This window comes from Rosa rugosa, chromosome 1, assembly GCF_958449725.1.
Source record: "Rosa rugosa chromosome 1, drRosRugo1.1, whole genome shotgun sequence".
In the NCBI taxonomy this organism is placed as follows: Eukaryota; Viridiplantae; Streptophyta; class Magnoliopsida; order Rosales; family Rosaceae; genus Rosa; species Rosa rugosa.
This window is the reverse complement of record NC_084820.1, coordinates 21,957,127-21,975,753: the sequence shown is the minus strand read 5'-3', so window position 1 is coordinate 21,975,753 and position 18,627 is coordinate 21,957,127. Positions and strand designations below refer to the sequence as shown.

The 18,627-nt window shown below is 35.7% G+C and overlaps 1 protein-coding gene across 1 annotated transcript; it reads right to left on the bottom strand.

Moving 5' to 3' along the window:
* Window positions 1–746: 746 nt before the first annotated feature.
* Window positions 747–1,563, bottom strand: LOC133723654 (uncharacterized). The gene has a single exon (XM_062150545.1). It carries the CDS (start codon window positions 1,483–1,485, stop codon window positions 955–957), a length of 531 nt encoding a protein of 176 aa, XP_062006529.1. The 5' UTR covers window positions 1,486–1,563; the 3' UTR covers window positions 747–954.
* Between the last annotated feature and the right edge of the window lie 17,064 nt (window positions 1,564–18,627).

The following is an 18,627-nucleotide window of genomic DNA, read 5'->3' as shown; positions in this document are numbered from 1 at the left end:
ACCCTCTATTCCTTCACTACCCAATTTGCTTTAGCCGAGCAAATGATGATAAGGTAAACCCATGATTTAGGATATGATTTGACAGAAGAGCTTATTTTTAAGAGTTGTTTACAATTTCAGTCAAACAAGCATAGATTGAACCGGGAACAAATAGATAGAACCTGGATCAAATGTTGACATTCAAACCAAATTGTTCCCAGGAAAGATAAAAACCCACACGTTCATATAAAATCAATCAAATTGATATGACCACAGACCAAATATGTCATGCCTCGTGGTTCAAACACACGGGTTTTTCGAGTCAAGTCTCAAATTCCTAATCACAATTAGCTGTGAACAATTTTCTGATTCGCTGCATGGAGGCAAAGAGGCAAGAAATTCAACCACCAATTTCAGAAAGAGTCTAATTATTACCACTCAATTCCTCCACCTCCTAATTTAAGAATTAAGACATTTAATATGTCACTGTTCACAAATCTGTAGGATTATTTTGAAGTTTATGCAACATTCGAATACATACGCAAGAATCCAATTAGTTTTAATTTATCAATCACGGTACAGGAACTTTGACTTATATCCGGAACTAGTACCTCAACTCTGATTAGTATTAGTCCCTAAATGTTTTGTTTACCTAGTCGAAAATCAAACTTCAATCAGAGAAGTATCAAACTTGGCAAGAACCAGAGTCATCAAAGCACCACATTAGAAAAGATTAAGAAGATTACTCATCACATGTGGGTTGAATCTGATAGAAAATGAAGAACATAACCATATAATCTCTCAAACAGTGCAATTCATACAAAATCACCATCAATTCCACATTGAAATCTCACATCCAATCTTATGATCCACTACCAAAAAAAAAAAAAAAGGAAATTTTTTTATATATACCCAGTTTTCTTTGAAAACAAAAAAACTAATACCTACTACTCTAGGGTTTCTTCTTCCTCTTGATCATCTTAGAGCACTCTTGGAGTGCTTAAAAACCTGCTTGGTCTTCCTCCCCGTCCCCCTAATCAGCTTCGACCAAAACCCTCGTTTCTTCTTCCCACTCCTCATCACCACCTGATCTCCAAAGCTATGACTTCCAGCACTCCTCGTCACCACCGCAACCGATCTGCTCTTCTTCATCAACCCATGCCCTCCACCCTGCTTAGTCCCATCACTGCTGAACATGAAAGATATCGAACGGCCCATGACCTCCGACGCGTTGCGCTGGTGGTGCCCTCGACGGCCGGGATTGATCACCGGAGGAGAGGCGTGGGGTGATGAGGAAGCGGAGGAGTAGTTAGAAGAAGAGCAAGAGTGGATTGGGAGGAAGCCGTAACCCAAGAAATCTGCAGTTAGTTTTCTGTCGGAAATGGAGGAGGGAGCGTAGAGCTGAGAGAGCTTTTCACTGAGACATGTCGAGCAGACGGCGCCGGGGAACTGCTTCACTTCTGGGTGCTTCTTGCAGAGTCCTCTCTCTGATTCTGACCAGCCCATTTTGATTTTTGGTTGCTCTGTGTGTGTGTGTGTCAATAATGGTGGTTTGATTTGGTTTTTTGTTCTCTGTTGGTGTCTACAGCAAGTACGTATTTATAGAGAGGAGAGTTTTGTTTACGAGTAGAGGCACACGCACGTATGGGGAGTGGTTTCCAAGAAATTTCAATTTATGTAGGCCAAATGACAAATTTGGTTTAGTTACTAGAATACCCTTTGTTCCAGACTTTGGTTTTATTTGGTTCTTTTTTAATTTCATTTTTACATTGCATGTCCTTGTTTTTTTCTCATGTTGCAATTCGAGAATTTGATCCCAATTTGGCACCCATTTTAGAATTGTCAAACAACAATTTTAATAGTGTCATGGGAGGTTCTAATTGTACCTCATTATACAATGATCAAACTCTCGAGACATCACTATTATTGCGCCTATAATGTAAAGAGAGTGACGATCACACTGATCACTATTGTCTTGTAAAATTATATTTCTCAATGGGCTGAGAAGAGTTATAATTGCAACTTCACCTTCGCCATTCTACGTTGGTAAAACATCAATGTGTTTCGTTCGTTTTGCATAGTTTATAGTTTTCTATTACTTTATGAGCACGTACTAGTTACCGACATTTATCTCGACGATGACAGAAAAATGTATATAGAGCACCTCTAACGATTCAACACCTCAAAATAAACCTTCAATGTTAAAGGCCTAATTGAAAGCAGTTCCCAATTCGTTCAGAGCATGTTGAGACATCACATTAATCATTCAAACCATAAGCCAAAGTAACAAGAAAAATCAAGTATGAAACATATGGAAAAAGAGTTGAAAACTCAAGAGAGAACGTGAGGGACAAACTTGTCATTTAGCTCTTAATTGAGCTGTGTGCTGATGAGGAATGAGAACAGCTGGACTTTGGGTTGAAGTTAAACGGTCAAAGAATACGAAATGGACGGTCGCGATGCCAATAAATACAAAACAGGATGGGACCCACCGTGGGGGTTTGGGACGGACTACTACTACGTGCCGGGGGTGGTGAGCAAACAAAACAGACGGAGGAGGAGTTTGGGAGCCGACGCCGGAGCTTCTCTCTCATGGGACGGCGGTGCACGTGGATGCCGTACACGCGTCTCTCATGCCACGTCGGCTAATAAAACTTATTTCCCCACGAGTTGGGTTCGCGTGCGCGTCGAAGGAACCCTGATATATTGACTAGGGTTTGGACTTTTGGAGTCTGGAGAGTGATAGGGGAATTGGATTGGGATTCCCATTGGAAACGACACGAATAGCCACGTGGGTAGGAACCAATCCAATTCCAACTACTACAACCACCATTAGATTAGATACAACTAATTAGCCAATTAGGAGGGATCCCTTAATTAATTGGATTAGGTTTTAGGGATGTTAATCTACCCCAATGGCCATGGCCAAAGAACCAACAAGTCTCAACTTGATCTGACTTGATGATATCAAAATAAACAACAGGCGGGTGTCAAAGTTGATCAAGATAATTTTTAAGCTAATTAGGTCTTTTTCTAACCTGCCAAATGAGCAAGACGAAGTGTTACTTTACTACACGTTTTTTCAGTTTAAACAACACTTGAGACGCATGATAGTGAATATAAATCTTAAGTAGTACTTTAATGATATAATTTTAATCCAAAAAAGCTATAATTGTTAAATAAAAATGCTACATCTACCTAAGTTTTTAGATTTGGCCATCAAATATGTTGAAGAAATGTAAGCTCCCGTGAGTACAGAATATATAGAGTGATACATAAAGTAAGTGTTTCACTATATAAAATATTTAAAAAAAAATATTTAGATGGAAACTAAAACCAAATAGCTTGTTACTATACAAGTAATTTAAGTTTTTTTTTTTGAAATAGAAATTGAATTCATTTTTTTAAATATTTTTTCTACATCAAATAATTCATTAGATCAACAGGAAATGACTGAAGTCTACCAAAACTTACATAAAAAATCCAGCAAGAAAATCCAGAGTAACCTACCCAAGCTAAAACAAACCTTTAAAGATCACTGTAACGCTCACATTTTAGCGAGCCTATACAAGAATGAAAAAACCTCGCCTCCTACGGAAAATAAATCTTTCAACTAGCCCCCACTTACCAATCACGCAATTGTGGTACAAGCAAAACACTAGAAACGTTATAGAAGACTCATAGAAGTTAATCCAACCTCACACAGGCTCAATACCCTAATACATTAGGGCCTAGATTGCCTTAACCTGAGCCCAAGCCCGTAGGCCCAAACCCAAATCACATCTTGCCTAGTAGGAAAACTCCCCTGCCCCATCAGCCCAAGACCGAGCCTAGGCCCAATCCCAAGCACACAGAGGAGGAGCCTCACTGCACTGCTCCTTTGCATTCGCCGCCGTCATGTCCTCCGGCGACAACCCTTTGGACCACAGCATCGAATCGAGAGCAAAAATTCGCTAGACTAGCCGCCTTGCCTCCCCGACTTGAACCATTCCACTTCATCGACCACCAGCGACCAGCGACCCATCCGCCAAGCACAATCTAGAAACCAGAATCGATCGACCACCGATCTGCAACAGATCGTCCCTGCGCCTGCCGGAAATCAAGTAGCTGTATTCCGGACTACGACCCAAAGGCCCAGACCAGAGCAATCCGATCGAAGCCTCTCAGCCCCGAATCCACGAACACGACCACAACCCCTCCGACACCACCGAGCTGAACATGACCAGTCTTGCCGCGACCGCACAGGGCTGTCCTCCGCAAACCGAGAACCAAGATAGTCTCACCAAGCCGTGGCCGATGCTGGATGCGATCGGATCTTACAGCCGCCGCTTTGCACGTCACCCTAGATTAGAAAATTTGACAGAAGGGTAGTAAGTTGGCTATACAAGAAATTTAAGTTAGATCCAAAAGACGGAGAACAATTTGACCTAATGCTAGAAATGATGACTCTTATAGTACAAGCTAGCCATTGTAGTTTCCAGGAAAACTATGCAAAGCGCGCATCATCACTAGTGAACCTGACCTCGTGTTTATTGGCAGCCTCCTCGTGGATCTTACTACCTATCGTACGTACGTGCGTGTAGCTATGTGACTTATATTATTGTTTGACAATTAGACTTTTGTTGTTGAGATTATGGTAATCTTTATTATTTTTTATTCATTTTCACACCAACGAACAAGTGGAAATGTGAACTCACAAGTCACGAGCTCGATCTCGGTAGTGTATAGAACTATAGATGAATAAAAATGACGTAAAGGCTTTCCTTGTCATCTTCTTTTCATTTCTTTCCTTTTGTTCATCTAGGTTTTCATCATCTACATGCATAATTTCGAAGTATTTTACCATATAGCTAGTCATAACCTGTATTATTATAATAGACGACGACGGGTTGATTTTTGACTCACCCTATAAGACATTGAAATTAATAATAGAACCAAAAGCAATTGTTTTTGAAGTTGTTATACACTGGATCAACACTTTACATAGAATTACTGTTCTATCACAACCCATCCTTCACCTACTTTTTTTTTTATCAGACATCCTTCACCTACTTTACAACAAGAACTATAAAAGAAAAATATGTAAGTCGACAAAGAAATACTAATAAGATATATATGCATGCATGGAAGCCCCTGAAAAAGACTGAAATAAAGAACTGTGAAGGCGATCTTATATATGATTGGAATTTAGTTTTCATACTCTATTAGATAAGGGAAGCACTGGTCAGACGACTAATGATAAAGAATTGTAGGACCATCTTATCGTTGAGATTTTGCTTTGAATCCTATACATACATACCACTCTATCTTCCAGCTGCTAATCTACATGTGCTTTCTTTAGTTTAGTTTGCTTACAATTAACACTACCCAGCTAGCCTGCCAGTTTTGATTAGCGAAGTTTGTTATATAATCTTGATATTTAAAAGATTTAATAGGTATTTAATACCAATTTTCAGCGGGAGAATGTTCCTGTTCCCCATTATAGATTTATAGTGGTTTTAAAAAAAGACAAGCAAATAAATATATAGAACTTGAACACCAGATTAGCACAACTACTATAGCAAATTAAAAGAGACAAAAGAACCCCAACTTTGACTAATTCACTATTAATTTCAATATATTTAAGCCTCATTGCTATAATCTGCAAAAGAGTGTTTACTTCAACTCACTATAATATGATTCAAAAACTAACAAAGTATAATATCTCTCTTTCATGTACTGAACAAGTTATCTCTATTTCGCTCAAAATTAATCGTCTAAACAATCTCGTCTGCCTCCTACTTTTGTTTTCTAAATTATTATGCGAGAACAAATCAAACATCTCTATTAGTCCAAATCATTCCATTTATTGAAATGGAAGAGATTTTCCTATTTTCCCATTTTATATAGGGTACTTCTATTCATACCTCCAAAATTATTATTCGGACGTCACTACTTATTAGACCTCTCACTTACTTTTACATATACCTAATAGAGTTATTCATAATAATTAGGGGCATATTGGGAAGAAATGAAAGTCAGTTTTTGCAAGATTAATGTCATGAATTTAAGTGAAATAAGAGGACATGTGTCAGTTAATAAGTGAGAAAGGTAGAAAGGGAATATTACACCTCCCAAATTTTTCCAAAATGCCCTTAGCTCTTAATTTTCTCAATATGTAATTACCTTTAAGTTATCATTCCGTTGTTCAACTTCTATTCTCTGTATTTAGTTGGGGTAAAACCAAAAAAGCTAAAGGGACCGAAAATTATAGGGTATTACTCCATATCTAACAAGAATATTAGAGGATCATAATTCCGAGTGTGTGATTTCAAGTATAAAACACATACACAGCCAAACAGATGTAACCGTGATAAAGTAACTATCATCCATTCATAAAATCATTGTCCTTGTAAATTACCAATTACCAGAACAAAAGACAAAAGAAAATGGATTAAGAGAATCGAATGGCAGTCAAGGGCAATTGAAAGCAAATATACATAATTTAATAACTCAGGTAACTAGAAAGGTATTTGAAGGTGTTGAAGACGTCAATCAATACCATCAACTTCTTTATGTCAAATAAATTTTAAGGGAAGAAAAAGAACAATTTATCACCCCAAGATTTTTTACGATGATTCTTTAGAGAAAAAATCCAAAAGAGTTCTCATAATTCCATAACAGTTTGCAAAATTTAGATTCTACAATCATGGTTTGGTTCTCAATTATCAATTTGTCACTCTTTTTCATAGATTTTAATCCATAAATTAGGATTTAATATTGCAGGAGATGGAGAACGAAATTATGAGTTCTTAAGCTTATAGAAATATCATAAAAGGGACATTGAATCAATCTTGGTCTGAATATGGCAAAGGAATACGTTTCTTAAAACAATGGAGGAAAGGAATATGATGTGTTTATTCGTTTCTATTGTCCTTATTGGTCATTTCACATGAATCGACAAAGTTAATTATCGCTTAAATAAGAGAGAGGTTCAAATGTCAATTAAAGAAGTATGAATAGAAGCACTCTTTTATATATTCTTAATCAACAAGAAAAAGATACAGGCCACATGAGATGGGAGGTCCTGTTATTATTTAGGATGTTTTCTCGTTACTAATTGTTCGGGGTTTAGGCTTTACGTCCCCCCTTTTGTATTCAGCAGTTTCATTAATGAATGCTTGAGGACAGCTGCACCCGCCTTTATTTAAAAAAAAAAGAAGATACAGGCAAAGAGTGGAAATAAGAACACCCAAACAAATTACAATTGGTACTTTGTACACGCAATCCAAATACAGATTCAGGTACCCTCCTCTGTGTGAGCTCATGATCAAAATCAGTACATAATCCATATGTATAACTTCAACCCCAAGAAATTATCCCCAGTGAAAAATATACAAGTTTTCTATTAGAAACCTACACTGGACTGGTTCTGTAGTATACTGTAAGAGAAGCCCAGTCCATAATCTATTGAAACGTAAACCGAAATACTTTTGGACCAGGCAAGTTTCAGACTAATCCAGCCCGTATGCACCTGACATTTCATTTCCAATTTTCCCAGTTAAAACATTTTGTGCATCATTTCTGCGACAGATGTCCTAATGTGTTAAACTTAGAAGAAATAAAATAATGCACTCATATCACAGGTTTAATCTATCTTCATGGTTCTACTTAGTTTAATTTTTCAATATTATTGTTGTGCTGGTGATGATATAGATGGATTTGGTGTTTGATTTGTTCCCTAATGCCATGCTCCTAGCGTGCTAACGATCGTACATGACAAATCGACCAAATGGGCTATCTCAACTGTAACAAAAAAAAAGCCCGTACAAAATGGGCTATCTCTAGGCCTCGTCTGCCTATGCCTAAACCCAATGAGTCTCAAAATTTTTATATATGAAAGGTATTGCCAACGATATATTTGTTGCAAAAGCCTCTTATAAAAAATTAAGAAAATAAAAAAACACCTTTGTCGATGAATTTTTTTTGTTTTGCCCCTAAAACATAACATAAAAATGGACACAAAAATGACGAGAAATTCTTCATCGGGAAAAGATTCCCATAAAACAAAAATATATAACATCCACAATACCAGTTGTCAACCCTTTCCAATTAGTGGGCAAGTTGAAGGCGTTTAACCACGAAGCAAAAGAGATAACCGGCTAATATTCTTAAACATTTTAGTTTTTGACGCAGGAAGTGAAATTACAAAGATAAGTCTCTTAGGCGACTTATAGTAAGCAAATCAAAACTAAAAGCATTAAAGGTATTAAAAAGAACACATCGTGTCCACATCTGATTTCCATCAACCGAATGTCTCATTTTAGCCGAACAATACGCCACAAAATCAACTTCTCTAAAGATATGATCGAAGAAAAGTTTTAAGCAAACCATTTGAAGCATTAAAAGTTGAAACCCATTAAAGCTGATTCAATGAACACGAAATAAAATCAGTCACACTCACTTTGGATAGGAGCATTTCAGTCCAAAAATAAAGCAGTGAACTGCAGTAGTAATTGACCGGGAGAGATCCCAGAAAGGGCCCAGCTCAGCTCAGCCCACAGTAATGAAAGGACAAATGAACATAAGGAGCAGCCATTTTGTAGCTAGCTCACTGGCTGAGCTCATTAGCCAATAGATCTCAGGCTCCGTGGGCAAGCTACCTTCTCTGCCATTCTTAAAATAGATTTATCAAAACTGGCAAAGACATAAAAATCAATTTCGTGATATCTGATCATGATGCCCCAGATGGGCCAACTGCAGCTGGTTTGAACCCCATAACCCAAACAAAGCAATCGCTCAGAAATCTAGGAGGGGGTTAGTACATGAGATACGATCAGATGCTCTCCTCCTAGGGATCTGTGCATGAAAACTCAGAGGAGTCGTCGTCGTCGTCGTCGTTCCCTGGAGCCAAACGTGGGCGACGAACCAGTTAAAAAAACTTAAACAAAGGGGCAAAAGAAACGACACACGATTGGGTGAGCGTCAAGAAATGTCAGATAGAGTACTGTTTTCTCTGCGGGCCTGGTGGGCTCGGCGTCTCTGAATGACTGACAGTTCTTGACGTACTGGACTGGGATAGAGACAGGAGAGATGATTATTTAAGTTTAGGGTTTTCCCGCGGTCTTTTGCTAATATTAATCGCCAATTAAGTGCGTTGATCTGTCGTGTTTATTATTGTGGTTATGGATCTGTTGCAAACAAACAAAGTAAAATGGGCGCGGAAACCTGGAGAACACGTCCATTTGGTGAAATCAAAAGCCAGATCGACCAACTGTAACCGAAAAAAAAAAAAGCCAGATCGACCAACGACGCAGCTACAGTGCTCTCTCACTGACTCTTTATGGGAGTACTGTGTTTCTTTTCGTCGTCGATCTCTTTCTGTTTAAAGTTACCGTTTTGATGTGAACTGATCAGGAGTGAGTGCTGGTGGGCACTACTATTCCACCAACTATGAGAGTGTACGTGTTTACAGGGCCTCTCTCTCTCTCTCTCTCTCTCTCTCATATATAGTGACACTGCATGCAGGATCGGATCATTTTCTGTTTCTGGTTTGCAATACTGGACATCTTGCATTACCAAGGTCCATGTGATTTTTAACTGCTAGCTGGATCTTACCACGATATGATTTTGCATTTTTTTGTCAAACTGAATTTGCTTTGTCATTTTATGAGAAACCCCTTATATTTACATGTCTCCTCTTCGTTTTGCTTTTTCAAATATCCATTTCATACTTTTTCTTCAAACTTAAAATGGGTGCAATGTAAACGACGGGGAGTTCTCGAGTTCACTCACATTTAAAAATGTTTAGGTATTGTTCAACCTTTTTATGAAAGATTTGTTCTTTTATTAAGTTGTAAACTTGTAATAAATTGCAAATGATCAAAGTGCATGTCAAGGCAACTCTCAATCAAATGATGCAATAGATGAGAGCCATCTTGTTATTGAGTTGTTCCTTGCGTCACTTATGATGTTTTGAATCTAGACATCGAACTACATTTACCCCTAACACCTAGAGCCGTATCAGATAATATATTCAGACAAATTCTGAGAAATACTGAGAAATAATCGAAAGAACATGGCATAGGGATCAACACCATTAATTAAATATACTGTTTTCATCTTTCTTGTACCTAATTAAGATTATAGAAATCAAATATTCAAGTCTAGTTTACTCCAGAATCTTTGACATGAGCCAAATAAAACCAAGGGAAAGATAAAAAAGAACCACAACTTGTTTCTTATTCAAATGGTTCGTATATGTAAAATGGAGTTAGTATGAAGTGTGTCAGAGAGAAGGAAGGAAAAACAAAATTGAAAGAATATGTTGAGAACCAACCTAGGATCGGACGCCATGAGCTACTGAGATGTGTTTGTCTCTGATATTATACCATTTATATTAAAAACAAAGTTTTTTTTTTTTAGGATATTTTAAAAACGAAGTTGAACATCACTGTTAAATAAGAACTTAAAAAAATAAAATGTCCTCTGTATATTTCAGATTCATCTATTTTAATCGTACAAACTATAAAGAATTTCAGATTTGCATGATGTGTTGATCAACAACAAGCACAAATGAAATGCTTCACATGCGATTCAATGCCATGAGCGACAAATTTATTGTTTGTTTTACAAATTCTGAGCGGAAAGACGTGTATATAATATGCAATGAAATCTATATGTGATCTTGTTTTTTAATCAGTATTAATATAATTACTATGCTAATTCTTGGAATCTTCTTCAAATATAAGTAACTAATTGACCTCTTAACGGCATGGATTTTCTTGGTTATAACGTATAAGCTAGTATAAGCACATACATCATAGAACTAGGGCCCTATGCATCCCCCTTCTCACAAGGAGGTGAGACCTATAAACATTGGTTAGAACTTGGAATAACAATAGAACACTATCAAAAAGTATTTTTAAGGGAAAAAAGAAAATATTTGTAATGGCTAGAGTCGAAGATATGCGTAATGTCTTTTCATGTTAAAATATGTATTCAAAAACACCTAATTTTTTTTTGGTGGAAATGACAATGTAAGGAGCACTCCTAAAATTCATGTTAGAAACTAAGAACTAAAGTTATGCGATTTTACTAGCATAACTTTTCAAGTTAATTACTCGTGAATCTGGTAGGATTTCCCCGTGGGGATGAGTATGAGTAGAATTGAGAATGAATTGTTATTGATTTAGTAAGAAATCGTTTTACATTTTTTTTTTCGATGACAAGAAAACGTTTTACATACATGTAAGGAGAAACAAACATTTTTTTTATCTTATGAACCAGTCTTTTACAAAGAGCTTGACTAAGAGACTAAGTGGCTTTAGCCGCTTAATTAGCCGAATCTAATCGAGCTAATTCTTCTTAGTTAATGAATTGATGTAAGACAGCTTGGATAATGACCTAAGTGATCCTTTCTTTTCAAATGACCGAAGCAATCCCATTTTTTCAAACATAGCTTTGATAAAAATATAAAGTTTATTTGCCTAGAGCCATAGCCTCTCATTGTCATGATCCCCACTAAATATGGATATAAGAACCATACCCAATAAAAATTTCAAGAAAGTTGGAAGAGAAAGAGGACCCCCATCGATCCCAACTCATATTAGAAAATAGCCTCTAAAAAAGAGGTCATTTTCACCCATTTCATTCTGGAAGGGCTTGACGATCCAAATGCCGGAAAAAGACTGTAGTTTTCATCTAACCAAAAAATGGTTTATATATTTTGAAAATTTTCTCCACCCAACTCATCAAGGGCTCCACTGATGACAGCTAGTAAGGTTTCCCCCCTTTGTTGATTGCTCTTGTAGCAATCTCCATGCTGTAGTTCTCCTTAGACGACAAAACTGAGAATGTGTGAAGAAAGCAACATAAATTGTTCTATATTCTTTACGAAGTGTATAGCAATTGTCTTTAAGCAAGAGGTTCTCAATTTTTTACCTGAATTTCAGGACCCCTTGTGCAAGAACTGTTTACCTCCAAGAATAAATATGGTATCTATAAGGACTAATTTCAGTTTACCCCCCTGAGGTTAGGGGTCGTCATCATGTTAGTCCCTATAGTTTCAATTTAATCATGTTAGTCCCTGTACTCTCAAATTTCATCATCCGTGTCCAATTTCTACTATTCCGTCCAATTTGGACCGTTAAGTCTGACTTTTGAGGGCTGCAATGGTCATTTCAAGACAAAAAAAAAAACTAAAAAAAAAAAGATTTTTTTTTCTTTTTTTCGTTTTTTTTTTTTTTGCATTTTTTTTCTGTTTTTTTTTTTGCATTTTTTTTATTTTCTTGTTTTTTTTTTTCTTTTTCTTCGCTTATTATTATTATTATTATTATTTTATAATTTTGTCTTCAACCTATACACCACAAGTTATAATAGGTTTATAAAAACAAACAAAAAATACTCTAGGTAGTTAAAAAGCCGCTTGCTGGTCTACGATATTTGTGATATATCTCCGATAAAACGAAGAATTTTAGGATATATCTGTAAAATATAATAGGTTTATAAAGTGAAGAATTTTAAGATATCCTCAATAAAGTGAAGAAATATCTATAAAATATGATTAAAAAAATAAATACAGATATTTCTTCACTTTATTGGGGATATATTATAAAATTCTTCGCTTTATCGGAGATGTTCCACAAATATCGTAGACCAGCGAGCAAAGAATTTTAAGATATATCCCCAATAAAGTGAAGAAATATCTATATTTATTTTTTTAATCATATTTTACAAATATTTCTTCACTTTATTGGGGATATATCCTATTATTCTTCACTTTATAAACCTATTATATTTTATAGATATATTTTACAAATATATCCTAAAATTTTTCACTTTATCGAAGATATATCACAAATATCGTAGACTAGCGAGCGACTTTTTAACCACCTAGAGTTTTTTTTTTTTTTTTTTTATAAACCTATTATAACTTGTGGTGTATAGGTTGAAGAAAAAATTTATAAAAATAAAAAATAAAAAAGAAACACCTAGAGTATTTTTTGTTTTTGTTTTTATAAACCTATTATAACTTGTGGTATATCTCCGATAAAGCGAAGAATTTTAGGATATATCCCCAATAAAGTGAAGAAATATCTGTATTTATTTTTTTAATCATATTTTACAGATATTTCTTCACTTTGTTGGGGATATATCCTATTATTCTTCACTTTATAAACCTATTATAACTTGTGGTGTATAGGTTGAAGACAAAATTATAAAAAAAAAAAAAAAAAAAAAAAAATAAGCAAAGAAAAAAAAACGAAGAAACAGAAAAAAAAAAAAAAAAAAAAAAAAAAAAAAAAAAGGAAACAGAATTTTTTTTAAATTTTTTTTAAATATAATTTGGAGCTCAAAATGACCATTTTACCCCCAAAAGGGGGCCCATTGGACTGATTTAACTTCCAATTTGGACGGAAGTCTAAAAATTGGACACGGATGATGAAATTTGAGAGTACAGGGACTAACATGATTAAATTGAAACTAGAGGGACTAACATGTTCTTCATTATAGTTCTTGTATAGAGCATGCTATCAGAGAAAAAATGGCAAAAATGTCCAAATGAGCTTTTCTGATGGAGTTGGTACTTGCTAGCATACAAACCTGGAATCGTATAACTATGGGAAAGAGATAACTCCTGGACCACTGCACGCACTATCAACATCGTGCCCTGTTTACATTGATAATGAACCATCATGTTTAGGGGAGAATTCTTGGGTACCTTGGTGTTTGCCATACCCTCATTTTGTTAAATATTTTGGACAATTGGATTAGTAATATATCCAATGGTTCAAAATATTTAACAAATTGGTAACTTGTTTAGCCCTTATCCTTTCTAATTTTTTTGGTAACACAAACTACTAATTGAATTGAAAACAATAAAGATAGTGAAAACAATAAAGCCAATTAATGTTTGATTATCAATTGACAATTGATAATTATGATTTTTCCTTTTTCAAAAAAAAATAAAAGAACATTCTATCCTAGGTTCACCGAATTACTTTTAGTTAAATAGTCTATATTACTAATTAATTTTATTATTAGTGAATTAATGCTTGATTAATGCTTGTTATTAATGGACAATTACACAATTGAAAATTACGTTTTTTCCTTATTAAAAACAAAAACTTTCTAACCTAACTTGGCAAAATTAGTATTAGTTAAGTAATCTTTATTACCAATAAATTATATCATTAGTAGTTTCCTTAACCAAATATAATTCTTTTTACATGCATTTTATGACAACGACAACAATTAGTGTAAAAATAAATAATATTTGTTTTAAATGTAGTCAAATGAGAACCTACTTTAGGACTTATTTACTCAAATGAGAATCTACTTTACTCTAATGAGAACTTATTACAATTACCACTTTTAGGACTTAATTACTCAAATGAGAACCTACTTTTCTCTAACGAAGACCTTATTTACTTTAATGCGGAATTTTTTTCTAATTACCATATGTGTCCTCAAAGTGGTTACATGAGTTCTCAAAGTGGTAAATATTATATAAAATAGAACATGTATGAATCTTTATGTTTTTATCATTAGTGAAATTATTACTACAATAACGACACATTTTATCACAACCAACAACACTTGATGTAAAAGCGGTAACTTTAATTTTGTTCTATTTGTAGTAATTACTCCACCTAAACTAATGTACTAATTTATAGACAATTTAACAAGTATGACAACAAATTTGTTGTCAGAGTGGTAAATCTTTATGTCTTTATCATTAATGAAATGATTACTACAATGACTACACATTTTACCACAATCGTAACAATTGATGTAAAAGCGGTAACTTTTGTCCTATTTATAGTAATTACTCAACCTAAACTAATGTACTAATTTATGGACAATTTAACAAGTGCAACAACAAATTTGTTGTCAAAGTGGTAAATCTTTAAATTTTTATCATTAATGGAATAATTATTCAATGACTACATATTTTACCATAACTCGCAACTATTGGTGTAAAAGCGGTAACTTTTGTTCTGATTGTAGTAATTACTTCAAAAACTATACCATTTACAAGATTACCAACCATTTTACAATTCCGACAACATTTGTGTTGTGAACATGGTAAAATTAAAATTAGACCAAAAGATATGTAACAATTCAGTATTGTAAGGAGCTTCTCCACTTGATAATCAAGGTTCTAAATTTGATAAAAGTTGTCCAAATATGATATTTATATCTTTGACCACTCAATTACAATAACCACAACAACTGTTGTCATAAGTCGTAATTGTAGTTCAACTATGTGTAATTTATTATTTTGACAATACTTGTTTCATGATTTTTAACAATGTTACATATCAAGAAAGACTGTGTTGTTAATATGGTAAATTTTATTTTTAAAAATGACACATGTCGATATTTAATTGGGTAACCTGTTGACAAGTTCAGTAGGTTTCCACTATATTAATTTACTAAAAGTAAAAAAAATAAAAAAAAATAAAGGTATGACAAACACCAAGGTACCCAAGACGACCCCCATGTTTAGGTCCATATATATCAAAATCGGGCATTCAAGGATCAAAGATTGGCACAGCCGACCAATGCAGTACTCAATGCATGAAATTTATAGATCTCTATAAGTCTATATATAGGGAACTAAATCTCGAGTTTGGAATCACAGACTTCACCAAATTTTAAAATGACTAAAATGCATTTCCTAATAAAAGTAAAAACTGAAATAAAATTATCCAAAAGGATTACCTTATTATGGTAAAAGTACAAAATAAACATAAAAAAGTATAGATAGAATAAAAAAAATTTGAAAAAGTGAGGGAAACTTCCACAGTTCCACATTCTTTATTAATTGATTTAATAATACGTGCATTGCAAATGCAAGAGTATGAAGCTAGTGTTTAGTTAATTAGAGCATGCGGAAAGGGGCGCACCCACAATCCCATTATTGTTTATACAATTTGTAAGTAATTGTTGGGATTGAATGGAGTGTTGCTTAAAACTGTAATTTAGACGGTGTAATTTTGAAAATTTCATATTAAATGGCTAATTGGCAATACGCGTATTTAATAAGAAATTAAGCTCCCTATGGGTTCAAAAGTTTATTACTTTATGCCGATTGGAAGTGTAACACGACAAAAATCCAAAAATACAAATTTAACAATGCTTGACAACCTGCGAGGTCTTTATAGGTTTCTGAAAGTTATAAGAACCAGGTCTGTATTGGGAGAGGTTTTGGTTTAGGGTCCTTGACCCAAAGCACCAAAATTGACAAAAAGTATCTCACTTGCCCCAGCAACAAATTTTTATTCTCACCTACCCTGTTTAAAGCAAAATGACATTTTTGCCCTTCACTTAATTAATTAATTACATCTGCCTCTATGTCTCTCTCCTCTCTCCACGATCTTAACTCTCTCTCTCTCTCATCCCTTTCCGTTTGCTCTCTCTCTCTCTCTCTCTCTCATTCCTCTCCGATCTGCTCTCTCTCCGTCTCTCTATCTCTCTCTCTCTCTCATCGCTCCCGGATCTCCAACTCCGGCGAGATTCGACCTCTCGCCCAGGTTCCGCTGCAACTCGCAGGTGAGCTCGACCGCGTCCAACCGCTGTCGCTCTGACAACGACCTCGTCCAATTGCTGCAACGCCCGCGTCCAACTGCTGCAACGCCCAGATTCCGTGCAACTCACCGGTGAGCTCGACCGCGTCCAACCGCCTCGCCGGTGCGGGTCGACTTTTGCCCGGATTCTGTTGCAGCTCGCCCAAGCTCAGCCGGCGCTGACAACGACGACCACACGACGTCTTCGATGGCCTCCTGGACGCCGCCGGTGCTCAACCCAGGCTGTGGCAGAGGAGAGAGGTGATTGGGTGCCCAAAGCTTTTCTCTGGGTGCCCAAATCAATTTCTAGTTTTTTTTTTTTTTAAGTAACAGGACAGAAGGAAAGAAAAAAAAAAGTTTTGAATGTCCATTGCCCTCTAATAGACGTCTATTACCCCTCTATTGGAGGGCAATAGACGGCTATTTGGGGGCAATAGACGTTTTGAATTTATGTAATCTCCTTGTTTTTTTTTCTGTAATTAAAGTTTTATTTGTCTAAATTTAGGAAATTAGTTCTCATTTTGGCAACTGAAAGTTCTATTGGGGGGCAATAGATGTCTATTGGGGGGCAATACATGGCTGATAGCCATCTATTGGGGGGCAATAGACGTCTATTGAGGGGCAATAGACGTCTATTGAGGGGCAATAGAGGTCTATTGCCCCTCTATTAGGGGGCAATAGATGTCTATTGGGGGCAAAAAAAACTTTCCGATGAGATTTTCAGCAAATTCAGGTGACCGGAATCCGGCGAAAGTTGATCGTAATCTGGTGGCCGGTCACCGGACTCCGGCGAAGTCTCCCATGGTTTCTCTCTCTCTCTCAGTAACAAAGGGGTAAGGGTAAAATGGTATTAAAAAAAATTAAAAAACAAAAAAAAATCGTAATGGGGTATTAAGGAAGACCTCCTTAGAGTGTTTTGGGTAAGAGAGAATTAAAAAAAACTTAATGGGGTAAGTGGGAAAAAAAATCTCTAAAAATGGTGTAAATGGACAAAACCCCTTTGGTTTATGTCGCTTGTATTTTGTTTTTTATTATTCTAATAAAAAAAAATTGAGGGACGGGGGGTGGGTTCCCGGGTGTAGTGGTCCCCTCTCTATTTTGGGGAGGATAGGCGCCTTGCGCAATGACCACTAACGAGGGGCTAATATCACCTAATCCTCTATTTTAATTATAAAAAAAAAAAATAATAATAATAAAAAAAGCAGGTCTGTATAAGCTATGTCTTGCGCATGCGTGAATTGATGTTTTTTTTTCAAGCTTTTCCATATAAAATATTTCTGAAAAGAACATGGCTAGAATTTCAAAAGCCATTTACCTTTTTGGTATACCACTATTTGTTTCGTTTATGATTGCAAACAATGCAACCTGTAAGAAATCAATTCATAGTTTACACATAATATTTTACCAGCTAATTTTAATTATCCGTTTCTCTTTTGATTCTATCTTTATTCATTTCCATATACATGTAAGATTATAATTTGACGGTGTATTTTTTAAATTTCATTTATATATATACGGAGAGGATCAGAAGTGGACGTCCGCACTTGATGCAAAAGTGCAAACGCGACTCACGGAGGCTCGAGGCGGCGCTGATGGCAACTCTGGTTCTGTCCTTGGAGACCAGATCTGCGCCGGAAGTTCAACAGAAACTCCGAGCTAACCAATTTCGACTTCGAACTCGTCACCGAGGTGTCCACCGGCAAGAAGAATCTCAAGATGGAGGCCTGGTTAGGCGCCGACAAGATCAGCGCCACCATTCGTGCCGCCCGGAGCCATTCTGAGAGATGGCGTCCGCACTTTTGCATATTTGCGGACGTCCGACTCTGATCTGGCCTATATATATATATATATATATATATATATATATATATATATATATATATATACAGATCCTATCCAGAGCGGAGCTCTGCTTTGAAATTAACGGTGTGAAGTTCGAGTTTTTGGTCACTTTTCGGTCACACATCCAAATCTCGACCGTTCAGTTTTTAGGTACTAGTGTATAGATCATCTCTGCAAATTTTCAGCCAAAATGATGATCGTTAAGGCATTGATAACTTCCTTAAAGCTAGTACGGTTCAGGTTGACAGATTCA

Bases quoted from the DNA above. Each gene is read 5' to 3' on its own strand.
- LOC133723654 (XM_062150545.1), bottom strand. From the start codon at position 1,485: ATGGGCTGGTCAGAATCAGAGAGAGGACTCTGCAAGAAGCACCCAGAA.